This window comes from Diabrotica virgifera, chromosome 10, assembly GCF_917563875.1.
Source record: "Diabrotica virgifera virgifera chromosome 10, PGI_DIABVI_V3a".
NCBI classification, from domain to species: domain Eukaryota; kingdom Metazoa; phylum Arthropoda; class Insecta; order Coleoptera; family Chrysomelidae; genus Diabrotica; species Diabrotica virgifera.
This window is the reverse complement of record NC_065452.1, coordinates 30,268,000-30,280,014: the sequence shown is the minus strand read 5'-3', so window position 1 is coordinate 30,280,014 and position 12,015 is coordinate 30,268,000. Positions and strand designations below refer to the sequence as shown.

Sequence of the window (12,015 nt, the reverse complement as noted above, 5' to 3'; positions counted from 1 at the left end):
ATGACATCGAAATTACTAGATAAAAGTACCAAAATGACTATCTACAGAACCTTGATTAGACCCGTTGTAACCTATGGTTGTGAAACCTGGGTAATGACGAAAAAAGATGAAGTCCAACTCAGGACATTCGAGAGAAAGATACTGAGAAAAGTATATGGCTCGGTGGAAGAGGAAGACGGCACATGAAGAATCAGGAGAAACGATGAGGTTAATGAACTGAATGGAGGGTACGATATTATAAGATTTGTGAAAAGTCAAAGACTGTCATGGCTGGGACATGTTCAGTGACAAGAAGACACGAAAACGACAAAGATATTACAATGGAAGCCGGTAGGAAGGAGAAAAAAAAAGGAAGGCCCAGGACGAGATGGTTGGATGAAGTGGAAGACAACCTGAAAACCATGAATATAAGACAATGGAGGAGAAGGGCACAAGATAGATCTGAATGGAAGGACATTGTCAGACAGACAAAGACCCATCCAGTTTTATGATGCCAAAAGAAGAAGAACTGGATCACTGCAAATTGAAACGCAGTTTGTGCCTACTGTTCTTAGATGATGTACATATTTCTTTGCTGCAGACTTTGTGGATCTTACCTCCACAAGCCATGACAATCTGCGAAATGAGAACTGTGTAGCGCAGGGTCATAGAGTGTGAAAACTGCATCACGTCATTCTGTGAATATCTGTAAAGACTCACCCTGCATCAACTTGCAGCCGGCCTATAAAAAGTAATTAAAATTGTATATCGTCGGCTAAGAGTGTTAACCTGCCAACTCCATTTCCCACTGTGAGCGATATTGGGCCATACACAGACAACAAATGGAGTTGGCAGGTAAGACTCTTAGCCGCCGATATTTAAATACAGTCTGAAAAATGAAAGATTACCCATGAACGACCACATCAATCACTGATTTTGTATTCGCTGTCTTTTTCTATAACAAACGTTTGTTATTTATAGAAAAAGACAGCAAATACAAAATAAGTGATTGATACGATCATTCATGAGTAATCTTTCATTTTTTCGACTATACTGGCCGCAACCAGTTAAAAAATATAATCGTATATTTTGGTGTTTTAATACATTTTAACATGTTTTTCACTACGCATCAAGGATTTTTCAGGAGAATACTCAATTGTAGTAAACTAATATAAATGATGTTATGTATTGTGGTTACAGAGACAGAAAGAACGAAAAAGTGTTTATTTGATTACTAGTGTAAAGATGAGGCTCAATAAAATCAGTTTATCTAACAATAAAACACTGAAAACGTTTGTTTTCTATACTTCCACAAAATTTATTATATGTAAGTGACTACAGCTGTTTCGGCGGAGTGCCTTTCTCAAGTAATATAGTTTACAATGTGTTTGCCTTTTTAAGTCTTCAACTGAAGAGGTTGAGGAGTGGGGAGCTGTTTGTCTCGAGTTGGTCATTCAGAATTATATCTGTATTTTTCAGTTTATTAATTTCCATAGATTCTAAAAAAGATAGCTTAAGGCCTTTATTTTGAATATGTAGAATTTGAAACTCTTCATTGAAAGAATGATTATGATCTAGAAGGTGAAGTGCGTATGTAGAAGTGTCTGTTTTTCTATTGTTGAATGCCCTTTTGTGTTCTGCTATCCGTTTGTCAAAAGTTCTGCCAGTTTGACCGATGTACGTTTTTGGACAGTCACCACAAGTTAGTTTGTACACACCACTCTGTAGTTGCTTTCTCTTTCGGCTTTTATTGTTCTTAATATATTTGCTTAAGTTGTTGTTAGTTCTGAAAGCTGGTGTTATTCCTTTCTTTTTTATGTATCTGGCTATTGTTGTTGTTATCTTGCCAGTATATGTGAGAGAGCAGAAGGTACTGGGTTCTTTCTGTGGTGGTGGATACACTAATTTCAGGGCTTTCTTAGAAAAAGAACCACAGAAAGAACCCAGTACCTTCTGCTCTCTCACATATGCTGGCAAGATAACAACATAGCCAGATACATAAAAAAGAAAGGAATAACACCAGCTTTCAGAACTAACAACAACTTAAGCAAATATATTAAGAACAATAAAAGCCGAAAGAGAAAGCAACTACAGAGTGGTGTGTACAAACTAACTTGTGGTGACTGTCCGAAAACGTACATCGGTCAAACTGGCAGAACTTTTGACAAACGGATAGCAGAACACAAAAGGGCATTCAACAATAGAAAAACAGACACTTCTACATACGCACTTCACCTTCTAGATCATAATCATTCTTTCAATGAAGAGTTTCAAATTCTACATATTCAAAATAAAGGCCTTAAGCTATCTTTTTTAGAATCTATGGAAATTAATAAACTGAAAAATACAGATATAATTCTGAATGACCAACTCGAGACAAACAGCTCCCCACTCCTCAACCTCTTCAGTTGAAGACTTAAAAAGGCAAACACATTGTAAACTATATTACTTGAGAAAGGCACTCCGCCGAAACAGCTGTAGTCACTTAGATATAATAAATTTTGTGGAAGTATAGAAAACAAACGTTTTCAGTGTTTTATTGTTAGATAAAATGAACTTCCATCAAGTAACGGTCGAATCCATCAAAATCAGTTTAACTGATCTAAAATTTTTACTTTGTTATATTGGACAATGCCATCAAAATTATAAGAAAGGATGAATAAATTGATAAATCAGTAAGGTCTGCAAAATGGAAAGCTCTTGAAAATATTTTATAAGGTTCAGCAAAAAAATGAAAAGCCTTTCATTTTTCAAAATCTTCAAAAGCCACAACATATACCTAAATACAAAAATGAGACATTTGAGATGTTAGGTTTCCTCTGTATTACTGTACGTAGCAGAGGCATGGATGATTACAGACACCACTAATAAAAAACTTGAAGCGTTTGAGATGTGGCTTTATAGAAGAAAGCTGAGAATATCATGGACAGCAAGGATCACTAACAAGGAAGTTCTAGTAAAAATGAAGAATGAACAGGAGATTGTGTTTACCATGAAACGCATAAAATTGCAGTATCTGGGACACATGAGAAATAAGCACCGTTACTCCCTGCTGCAGCCCATATTGCAAGGTAAAGTCAAAGGTAAGTGTGGACCTGGTAGAAGGAGAATATCATGGCTGCAGAATTTGAGAACATGTTTTAAGAAAACCTTAAAGAAACTGTTTCAAACGACAGTGAGCAAGGTTATGTTGCCAATATGATTTCCAACATCCAAAATGGATAGGAACCATTACATATTAATACCAAATAATAAAATAAAGTGAAGGCTGATAATGTGATTATACGAGATTAAGTTTCTTGATAAAAGAATGGGAAGTGAATGGATTTACATCACTAAGTTCCTGCTAAGCCAAAAAGAAAAAAATACATGTATGAAAATATAATAATAAATTTAATTTTAACTTACCTTTCATTTTTGAAAGGTAAGTAAATCTTATGTAGAGTTCGGTCCAGTTTAGCACCACAAGAATACAAACATTGCCTCACATTTTTTCTCTATTATTTCTGTTGCTGTACCCTGTTGTTTATTAAAAAATGCTGGTATTTTTCAACTGCTCTGAATCAATTATTAGTACTCAAAATGCCTCCCAACATTTGCATCTTTCTAGTTTGACATTTTAAAAAAATTGAAAATCAAATATTGTTTACAACACACCAGGCTGAGTTTGTTTCAGAATCGCGAGTAAACAATCGCAAGTGGATGCATGTCTATGCTTGTCCGCATGATTCATTTTATAGAGCGACTATATTTGATTGTTTGAGAGTTTTCTCTATCGCTGTGATTATTTAGTTGCAAATGGATTGACTTGTATTTGAAACAATGTGTGCAATCTTTGCGACTACAAATTGCAAGTTGAGTGCTATAATTAATAATAAATTTTGTGGAGATATTAAAAACAAAAGTCTTCACATGTTTTATTGTCAGATAAAATGAATTTCCATCAAGTAACAGATTAAGATAAACACCAATAAAGGTTTAATTCTTATGATATCTAAAAACTGCTGGAAATTCTTAGCCGAATTCTAGCAATTCTTATTCTATAATCTTAATATAATATGAATCTACAGGGTGTCCCTGAAAATAGTGAGTTCCTTTAAGGTGTGGATATAATATACAATTTAGAGCAAAAAATCTTATATCATTTTCTCCTAAAGTTAACCATTTCAAAAAAAAATTACATTGTTCTCCATGAGTAAATTTTTATTTTCATAAATTTATATGACCTGGCAACAGGGCATAGAAGAACCTGTAACTGTGAAATTTAATCTAATGCCCTTTGTTTATTTACTATTTGAGTTGTGATTTTTAGGGTTGTTGACATCCCTAGATGTAGGTACCGACCTGCAAAATAATTATTTCTTGCTTTAATAATGTGGCATTTTTGCTATTAATATCTGAATTAATTAGGGTTTTGGATTAAGGCTCGAAATTTTACATAAACTATAACTTTTACTAAAGTACATAACTATGGTAAAATGTAATTAATGCTCTTAGGAAAAATGATTTGTATCTAATGTTTTTCTGAAATCTATTGAAATATGGAATAATTTTAAACAAATTGATAAAATGTCAATCATTGACAATAAGATTTAATAATTATTACCACATTTGACGTAGTGTTTGCATGTCTTCAAGAAGTACCGGCAAAACATTTTGCAAGCCTCTCCCTCCCTCTCCTTTTAGTGTTCTAGGTAATTCATAAAATATTGCACCCTTTACAAATTACTCGTTAAGAAATATAGTAGGTTCGCTCAACTCAGACACAACTGGCTAATGATTTTAGTGGGTAATTTTTTTGTTTTGCAAAAAAATTAGCAAAATTACTAACTACCTAGTAATTATTAACTATTACGTAATTATTTTTTTGCCAATTTTACCAAATTGGCAAAATTACTTACTAAAATCAATGTTGTGATTTAATAATCTTAACAGAATGCCACAGCTTGTACTCAACTTCTCAGTGTAACATTCCAGGTTTTAATATTTATTATGATGATGGAGATTTCAATAGCTTTGATGGTATCTTAGTATATACTAAATTCAATTTAAATCCACTTATACATACAAACAAACAAGTTACATCTAAAATAAGTATAACAAGCTTAACACTAACTTTTGAAAACACAACTTTTGTTTTTAATATATGCTATCGCTCACCCAGCTCAAATGTAGTTAATTTTTTATCAGACTTGAATCAATATCTTTCTCAAAAAAATTCAAAAGATATTGAGTTGTTTTTAGGAGATATAAACTTAAATATTCTGAATGACACAGATCACATAGTCAGTGAATATACTTCTATCCTTAATTCTCATGGCTTTTTTTCATTATATGAGGACGTAACAAGGCCAGAATCTCTGACATGTCTTGATCATATATTCCTCAAAACACAATTAAAGGAGAACTTTATAAAGGTAAGTCCAAATATAATTAATTATGACATAACAGATCATTTACCAGTCTTGTTGAATTTTTCATTTAATAAAAATATCAGTAGCAACTCTTTTAGTAACACAAAAATATATAAAAAATTAAACTATCAAAAACTTCTTAATCATGCAAAAAATGTAAACTGGAGAGAGATTTTGAACTATGCAGAACCAGAGATAGCTGCGGGACAACTTATAAAAAATATATCTGAATTAATTCAACTTTCTTATGATGACATAGTTCTTAAAAATAAGTTTAAAAAAATTAAACCTTGGATTACTCATGGCATTATTGTATCTATTAGAAAAAGAGATCAACTTAAACAAAATCTAAGAAGGGAATCCACTCCAGAAAAAATCATTGAATATAAAGATTACAGAAATAAACTAAATAAATTAATTACACAAACAAAAAATGATTATTATAAAAACAAAATAAATGAAAATAGCAAAAATATTAAAAAAATTTACAATTTTATAAATGAGGCTACAAACGAAAACACAAAAAATAAAAAAAATGAAATTAAGTACATCAAGGTTGAAAATGATAATAAAATTGAAAATAACATTGATATTGCAAACCATTTTAATAAGTTTTTTACTGAAATAGGATTAAAAATGACCAGTAAAATTAAAAAACCACATACTCCATTCCACATGAATTACTCCTCTCAGACATCAATGTATCTTAAACCAGTCACAAATAACGAAATAATAAAATATATAAATTCCCTTAAAAATAATTCAGCACCAGGTAAAGATGCCATCTCTTCTAAAATTATAAAAACTCTTCACATCTATCTCATTGATTCTCTTGTTCATATAATAAACCTTATTTTTAAAACTGGTGATATTCCAAGTCATTTTAAAGTTTCAGTAGTGAGCCCTGTTTATAAATCAGGTAATAAATTTAATATGGAAAATTATAGACCAATAAGTATCATATCAAATCTAGGTAAAATCTTTGAAAAATGCTTAAAAGATAGATTAGTGTCATATTTAACTGAAAACAAAATATTATCTCCTAATCAGTTTGGTTTTACTCCTGGTCTAAGTACAGTAGATGCTATGAATAAAGTTGTGCAAGATATAACTATGCATCTTGATAAAGGGCAAAAATGTATTGCAGTGTTCCTTGACTTGTCCAAGGCATTTGACACAGTTTCACACACTAAATTATTGGATATACTAGATAAATATGGCGTGAGGGGTATTGGGCAGAAAATTTTTACTAACTATCTTTATGAAAGAATAAAATATACAAAAATAAATGATGCTATCAGCGAACCAAGAACTATTAAAATTGGAGTGCCACAGGGTACAGTTTTAGGCCCAATACTCTTTAATATATATATATATATATATATATATATATATATATATATATATATATATATATATATATATATATATAAACTCAATATTTAATCTTAAGATCAGGGGTAAAATCGTGTCATATGCTGACGATACAGTCATAATTTTTTCTGCATCTACATGGGAAGAAGCAAAACAGAAACTTCAACAAGATCTAGTTTATATCAAAAATTTTCTTGATACATTTAAACTTCTTCTAAATGCTAAAAAAACTAATTATGTAGCCTTTTCTATAAATGATACAAATCGTCCAAACTTTGAAAACATTAACATACAAAACATTGAAGATCCTATTGAACAAGTAAATGTCATAAAATACTTAGGAGTATATTTAGATAAAAATCTTAAATGGGAACACCACATAACATACCTAACAAAAAAGATTAGGGCCCCTATGCATAAATTTTATCTGCTAAGGGAGTTTCTTGCAAAAAAACTGATCACTATGATTTATCAATCCTTAATTGAGCCTTTACTAAGGTATGGAATTTTGTTGTGGGGTGGAGCATATGAAAACAACATAAGAAATCTCAAAGTAGCTCAAAATTCAATTATTAAAATAATGTTAAAAAAACCTAAACTTTTCTCTACAACCGAATTATATAATAATAAAATCTGTGACTTGAAAACACTCTATATTTCAACATGTTGCACATATATTCATAAAAATTTCTCCAAACAGACACTAATAGAACATAATTATCAAACTAGAGGTAACATCAAAAGAAGCTTAGTTTTACCACAGTTAAGTCGAGGAATAAGCCAACATTCTGTGATTTTTAGGGCACCCAAGTATTATAATTTACTACCAAACAAAATAAAAGAAATCAAATCCATAAAAATGTTTAATAAAAAGGTAGTTGATTGTATTATTGGAAACAAAACACAATTTGAATTATAAATCCTGAAAAAAATGTTCTTTTTTTGATTTTGGAATTCTTAATACCTATAAGTTGGATTTTTTACATATTATTATATTATATAGATATGCTGTTTACTTAGTTTTAAGTTTAAATTCCAAATAATTTTGATTTCTCGAATGTGTTTTTTTTTTGTTACGTTTGTTTATAAGTAATCTATATTTATTTAGGATTTTTCTATAGACACACACAGATGTTTTCACATCTAGGTGTCTTTCTGTATATTATATTATATGTACTTAAAAATGTAAATTTTGGCTAATAAATTGAAAAATTGAAATTGAAAATCACTAGCCACTTGCGAAGTTTAGCGAACTATACCTGTGTTTTTGGAATAAAACTAAATTACCCCAAATATCAAATGTCAATGACATCAAGCAATGGTTTCTTTCTTGCTTTGATGGCATTCTTGGTTTGTTTGATACGAGGGGACCAGGACAGGGTGAAAAAATGTAACACTAGCCATTTGGTTGATATTTACATTTTTACTTTACTACCTACAAGATACAAATGACCTACAAACCTACTATTTTTAAATGTGTCAACCTTTAGCCCTTTAGCTTTTGTGTTGCCAGACTTCAATTTGCATATCAAAATGTTTTTCGTTTTATGGTCAAACGGCTGAATTTAGAAAAAATGTTTTTTGCTCTACCTTGTGCCTTCTATCTATACCTTTAAGGAACACACTATTTTCGGGGACACCCTAACTGCTAATATTCCTTATTTTTGTTCAGTGGTGTGTTGAAAATCCTGGTCCTTCGCCTGGATACAAATTCTTAGAAAATTTATATAGACTGATCTTTCTGTTTATTGTCTTGAATCGATAGCCTAGTTCATAGTACTCAGTTTTTGCTACCTCATGGCGAGAAAAACCAAAATTAATGAGAAAGTGACATTCCTTATTTATCCCCTGTACTCTTCATTTGTGTATGTCCAATTTCAACTACCGACAGATCTTCAGGTTTTGCTACTTGAGGTTGTAGCACATACTCTCAAAAGGTGTAGAGCAGGGGTGGGCAAATACTTTTAAGCACGGGCCAAAATGAAATTTTCAAAATGTCTCCTGGGCCGGAAGACTATACCCAGTATGTACGCTAATGTTTTTGGTGGAGGGTGGCATTTGGAGAAAGACATTTGACTGTTAATAATAATAAATTGTCTTTTTGGTGTGTATATGCGAAGAATTTGTTCCCAGTAAAATTACGAAATTTTTAATATGGTCCACTATACAGTGCGCTGGAATAAGTGTTACTCCTCCCTATTAACCTATCTATTTTTAGCACATAAGCAAAACGCTTGGACAGGTCGATTTTTAAAATTATCATAGTATATTCTGGCATCAATGTTTCGAACTTTACGTGAACCCTCTTCAGGTGGCAGGCATAACTTTAATATTTTTAAATGGGAAAGTACATCATGTAACACCTCATTTAAAAGCTTTTGAGATACTGATTACAAAAATGTATAATACTTAAATATTTCTTAAGAGCTTAAATGCATTCATTTTTTGCGGATCCTGAGAAAACTAATAAGTATTTTTGAAAGATTTAAACGCAGAATAAAAGATTACATTATTACCGAGGGCTGAAAGTCCCTTAAAATAAACAAAAAGTTTCTTTTGAATTATATATTTTAAGTTAAAAATCACTCTTAATTGTTTATTTTTTTCACCCCTGTAACTTATTAAAATGATCATTAAAGAAGTTCCCAGGAACTTAAAACCCTCGGTAATATCGTAATTTTCATACTGCATTTAAATTTTTCAAAAATACTTATTAGTTTTCTCAGGATCCGCAAAAAATGAATGCATTTAAAAATAATTCGACTTGAAATTTTGCGACTACGCTCTCAAAAAGGATTTAAGTATTATACATTTTCGTAATCAGTATCTCAAAAGCTTTTAAATGAGATGTCACATGATGTACTTTCCCATTTAAAAAAATCGATGTTATGACTCACCTGAAGAGGCATTACGTAAAGTTCGAAACATTGATGGCAGAATATACCATGACTGTTTTAAAAGTCGACCTGTCCGAGCGTTTTGCTTATGTGCTAAAAATAAATTAGTTAATAGGGAGGGGTAACACTTATTCCAGTGCACTGTATTAAGCCATAACAAGGATCCAGATAAAAAATGAACTTCAGAAATTCGATCAAGAATAGACTAATCAAGAAAAACTTTTTTGAAGATTAGGAAATTTCTGAGTAACCAAAGATTCAATCTGCACATCTAATATCGGATGGTAAAATGTTATGTCAAGTCAACCATCATAGACGAAATTCAGAGGAGACAACTGATCTGGTCTGGTATGGTCATGTATGACGTCAATGGACGAAGACAGGCTGCCAAAACAAATTTTAAAATGGACGCCAAGGGAAAGAAGGAAGAGAGGAACGCTGCAACAATCCTGGCTAGGCAGCATTCAGAAGGCAATGTCAGAAAGGAACCTTCACCCTGACGAATGCAACGACGGACGAAGCTGGAAACTGGCAACCGGAAGACAGAGAACGCTATAAAACACCGGGATAATAATAAAAATGTTTTGTCCACTCTCTTCTTCTTTACTGGATTATTATTGGTGACTTAATGAAAAAGCTGCAAGCTTTTGAGATGTGGCTTTTTAGGGGAATTATGAAAATACCATTGACCGATCATATTACGAACGAAATGGTGTTGCACAGAACGAAAAAGGAACAGAGAACTTTTGACCATCATTAAAAGGAGAAAGACATAACTTGAAATTAAAAATCACACTAAATTTTCTCTTTTTTTTCCCCTCTGTGATAAACATTATAGAAGTTTTCAGGGACTTTCGGCCCTCAGTAATAATGTAATATTTCATTTTGCGTTTAAATAATACTTATTATTTTTCTCGGGATTCGAAAAAAATGAATGCATTACGCTCTTAAAAAAATCGCTTGTGAGATTTCTCAATGGGCCGGATAAAGTAAGCAAAAGGGCCGGATCCGGCCCGCGGGCCGGCTTTTGCCAACCCCTGGTGTAGAGCCAATAATAATAATGTATTCCAATTTCATTCATGATGTTTAAGTCGTTTATTCAGTGCTTGTCTTATTGGGTCTATTGAATAAAAAGAAGTATTTGCTTTTACTTAAAAGTATTTAAGTATTTACTTAATAGTAATTAAATAAAGCATTAAAGAAATGACTTTATTCAATTACTACATATTAAGTAATTACTTAAATACTTGTAAGTAAAAGCAAATACTTCTTTTTATTCAATGGACCCATTGTCTTCATTTTCTATCTATCAAGTCGTGTAATACCATTCATTATTCTATAAAATCTCATTTAGCTAGCTTAGAAATAGCTCACATCCTTTCAAAAATCATAACTGTAGTTTTATTAGTTGATTAGGTGTAACGGTAAATTAGTAATACCTGCCATCATCTTCAGAGGAGAGCACCTGAATCGGTGTGGTGAAATTTTAGACAACATCTTGTGATGTGAATTTTATGAAAACAATAGAAAAATGCATTTGAATTGTTGGAAATAGCACATGGATATTTTCGAAAAAGATTAAGAACGCTCACATTGAAAAAATAAAGACCCAAAATTGTAAACTGTTGATCTAAATTAGGTACCGTATTTTAGCAATATTAGTAATTACTTAGTTGCATTTATGAAAGTATCTCACACCAGAAATATACAATTTTGGAGTACATCTAAAATGGCGGCCATTGTCAAAAGTGTATCAAATCTGCCGGTTTGTGATATGAATCACGTACATATTAAATTTAATTTGAAACATTACGATTAAAAACAATGTAAAAAATGTTGCAATTAGCAATAGCCATACATTAGTAACTGTAATAAAATTTGCGGAAGTTATTGACCTCGACAAAAGCGTAGAAGACGGTCGCCATGATAGAATGATTGTACCTATGCCAGGTTTAGTAAAAGCGTTACATTTATGAATTAGAAGCCACGCGAAGGTGGAAAAGAAGCACAGAGCAAGCAAAAGCAAAAAGAAAACAAAAAGAAGCACTTCATATTCCCTACTATGCCATTTCATTATACCAATAATAGATTTCATATCACTTACCTGGCCACCTCGTCCGAATCTTCCACCTCTTTGATGACCGCCTCCACGGCGTTCGCCCCGATTGAAATTATTTGGTTTTTCTTGTGTATTTTCGTTGGTTGATTCAACTTTAGTCTCGGCCGCTGCTTCTCCTTCCATGATGCTAACAATTGCTTTTTTTTAATACAAAACTTGAAATTTAACTATTGATTAGTGAACACGACCACCTTGCTCTTTCAACGTTTGAAAGCAAATGGACGAAAATCGA

At 31.8% G+C, this 12,015-nt stretch overlaps 1 protein-coding gene across 2 annotated transcripts in view; it reads right to left on the bottom strand.

Annotated features, from left to right (window-relative positions):
- The window catches only part of LOC126893172 (hrp65 protein-like), a 98,259-nt gene extending 86,244 nt beyond the window's left edge, over positions 1-12,015 (bottom strand). Inside the window, exon 1 of one of the 2 annotated variants that reach the window (XM_050663126.1) lies at positions 11,769-12,015. In XM_050663126.1, the coding sequence (XP_050519083.1) occupies positions 11,769-11,906 (138 nt within the window). In that variant the 5' untranslated portion in view covers positions 11,907-12,015. The remainder of the gene's footprint in view (positions 1-11,768) is intronic. The other variant, XM_050663125.1, reaches the window with a different exon arrangement.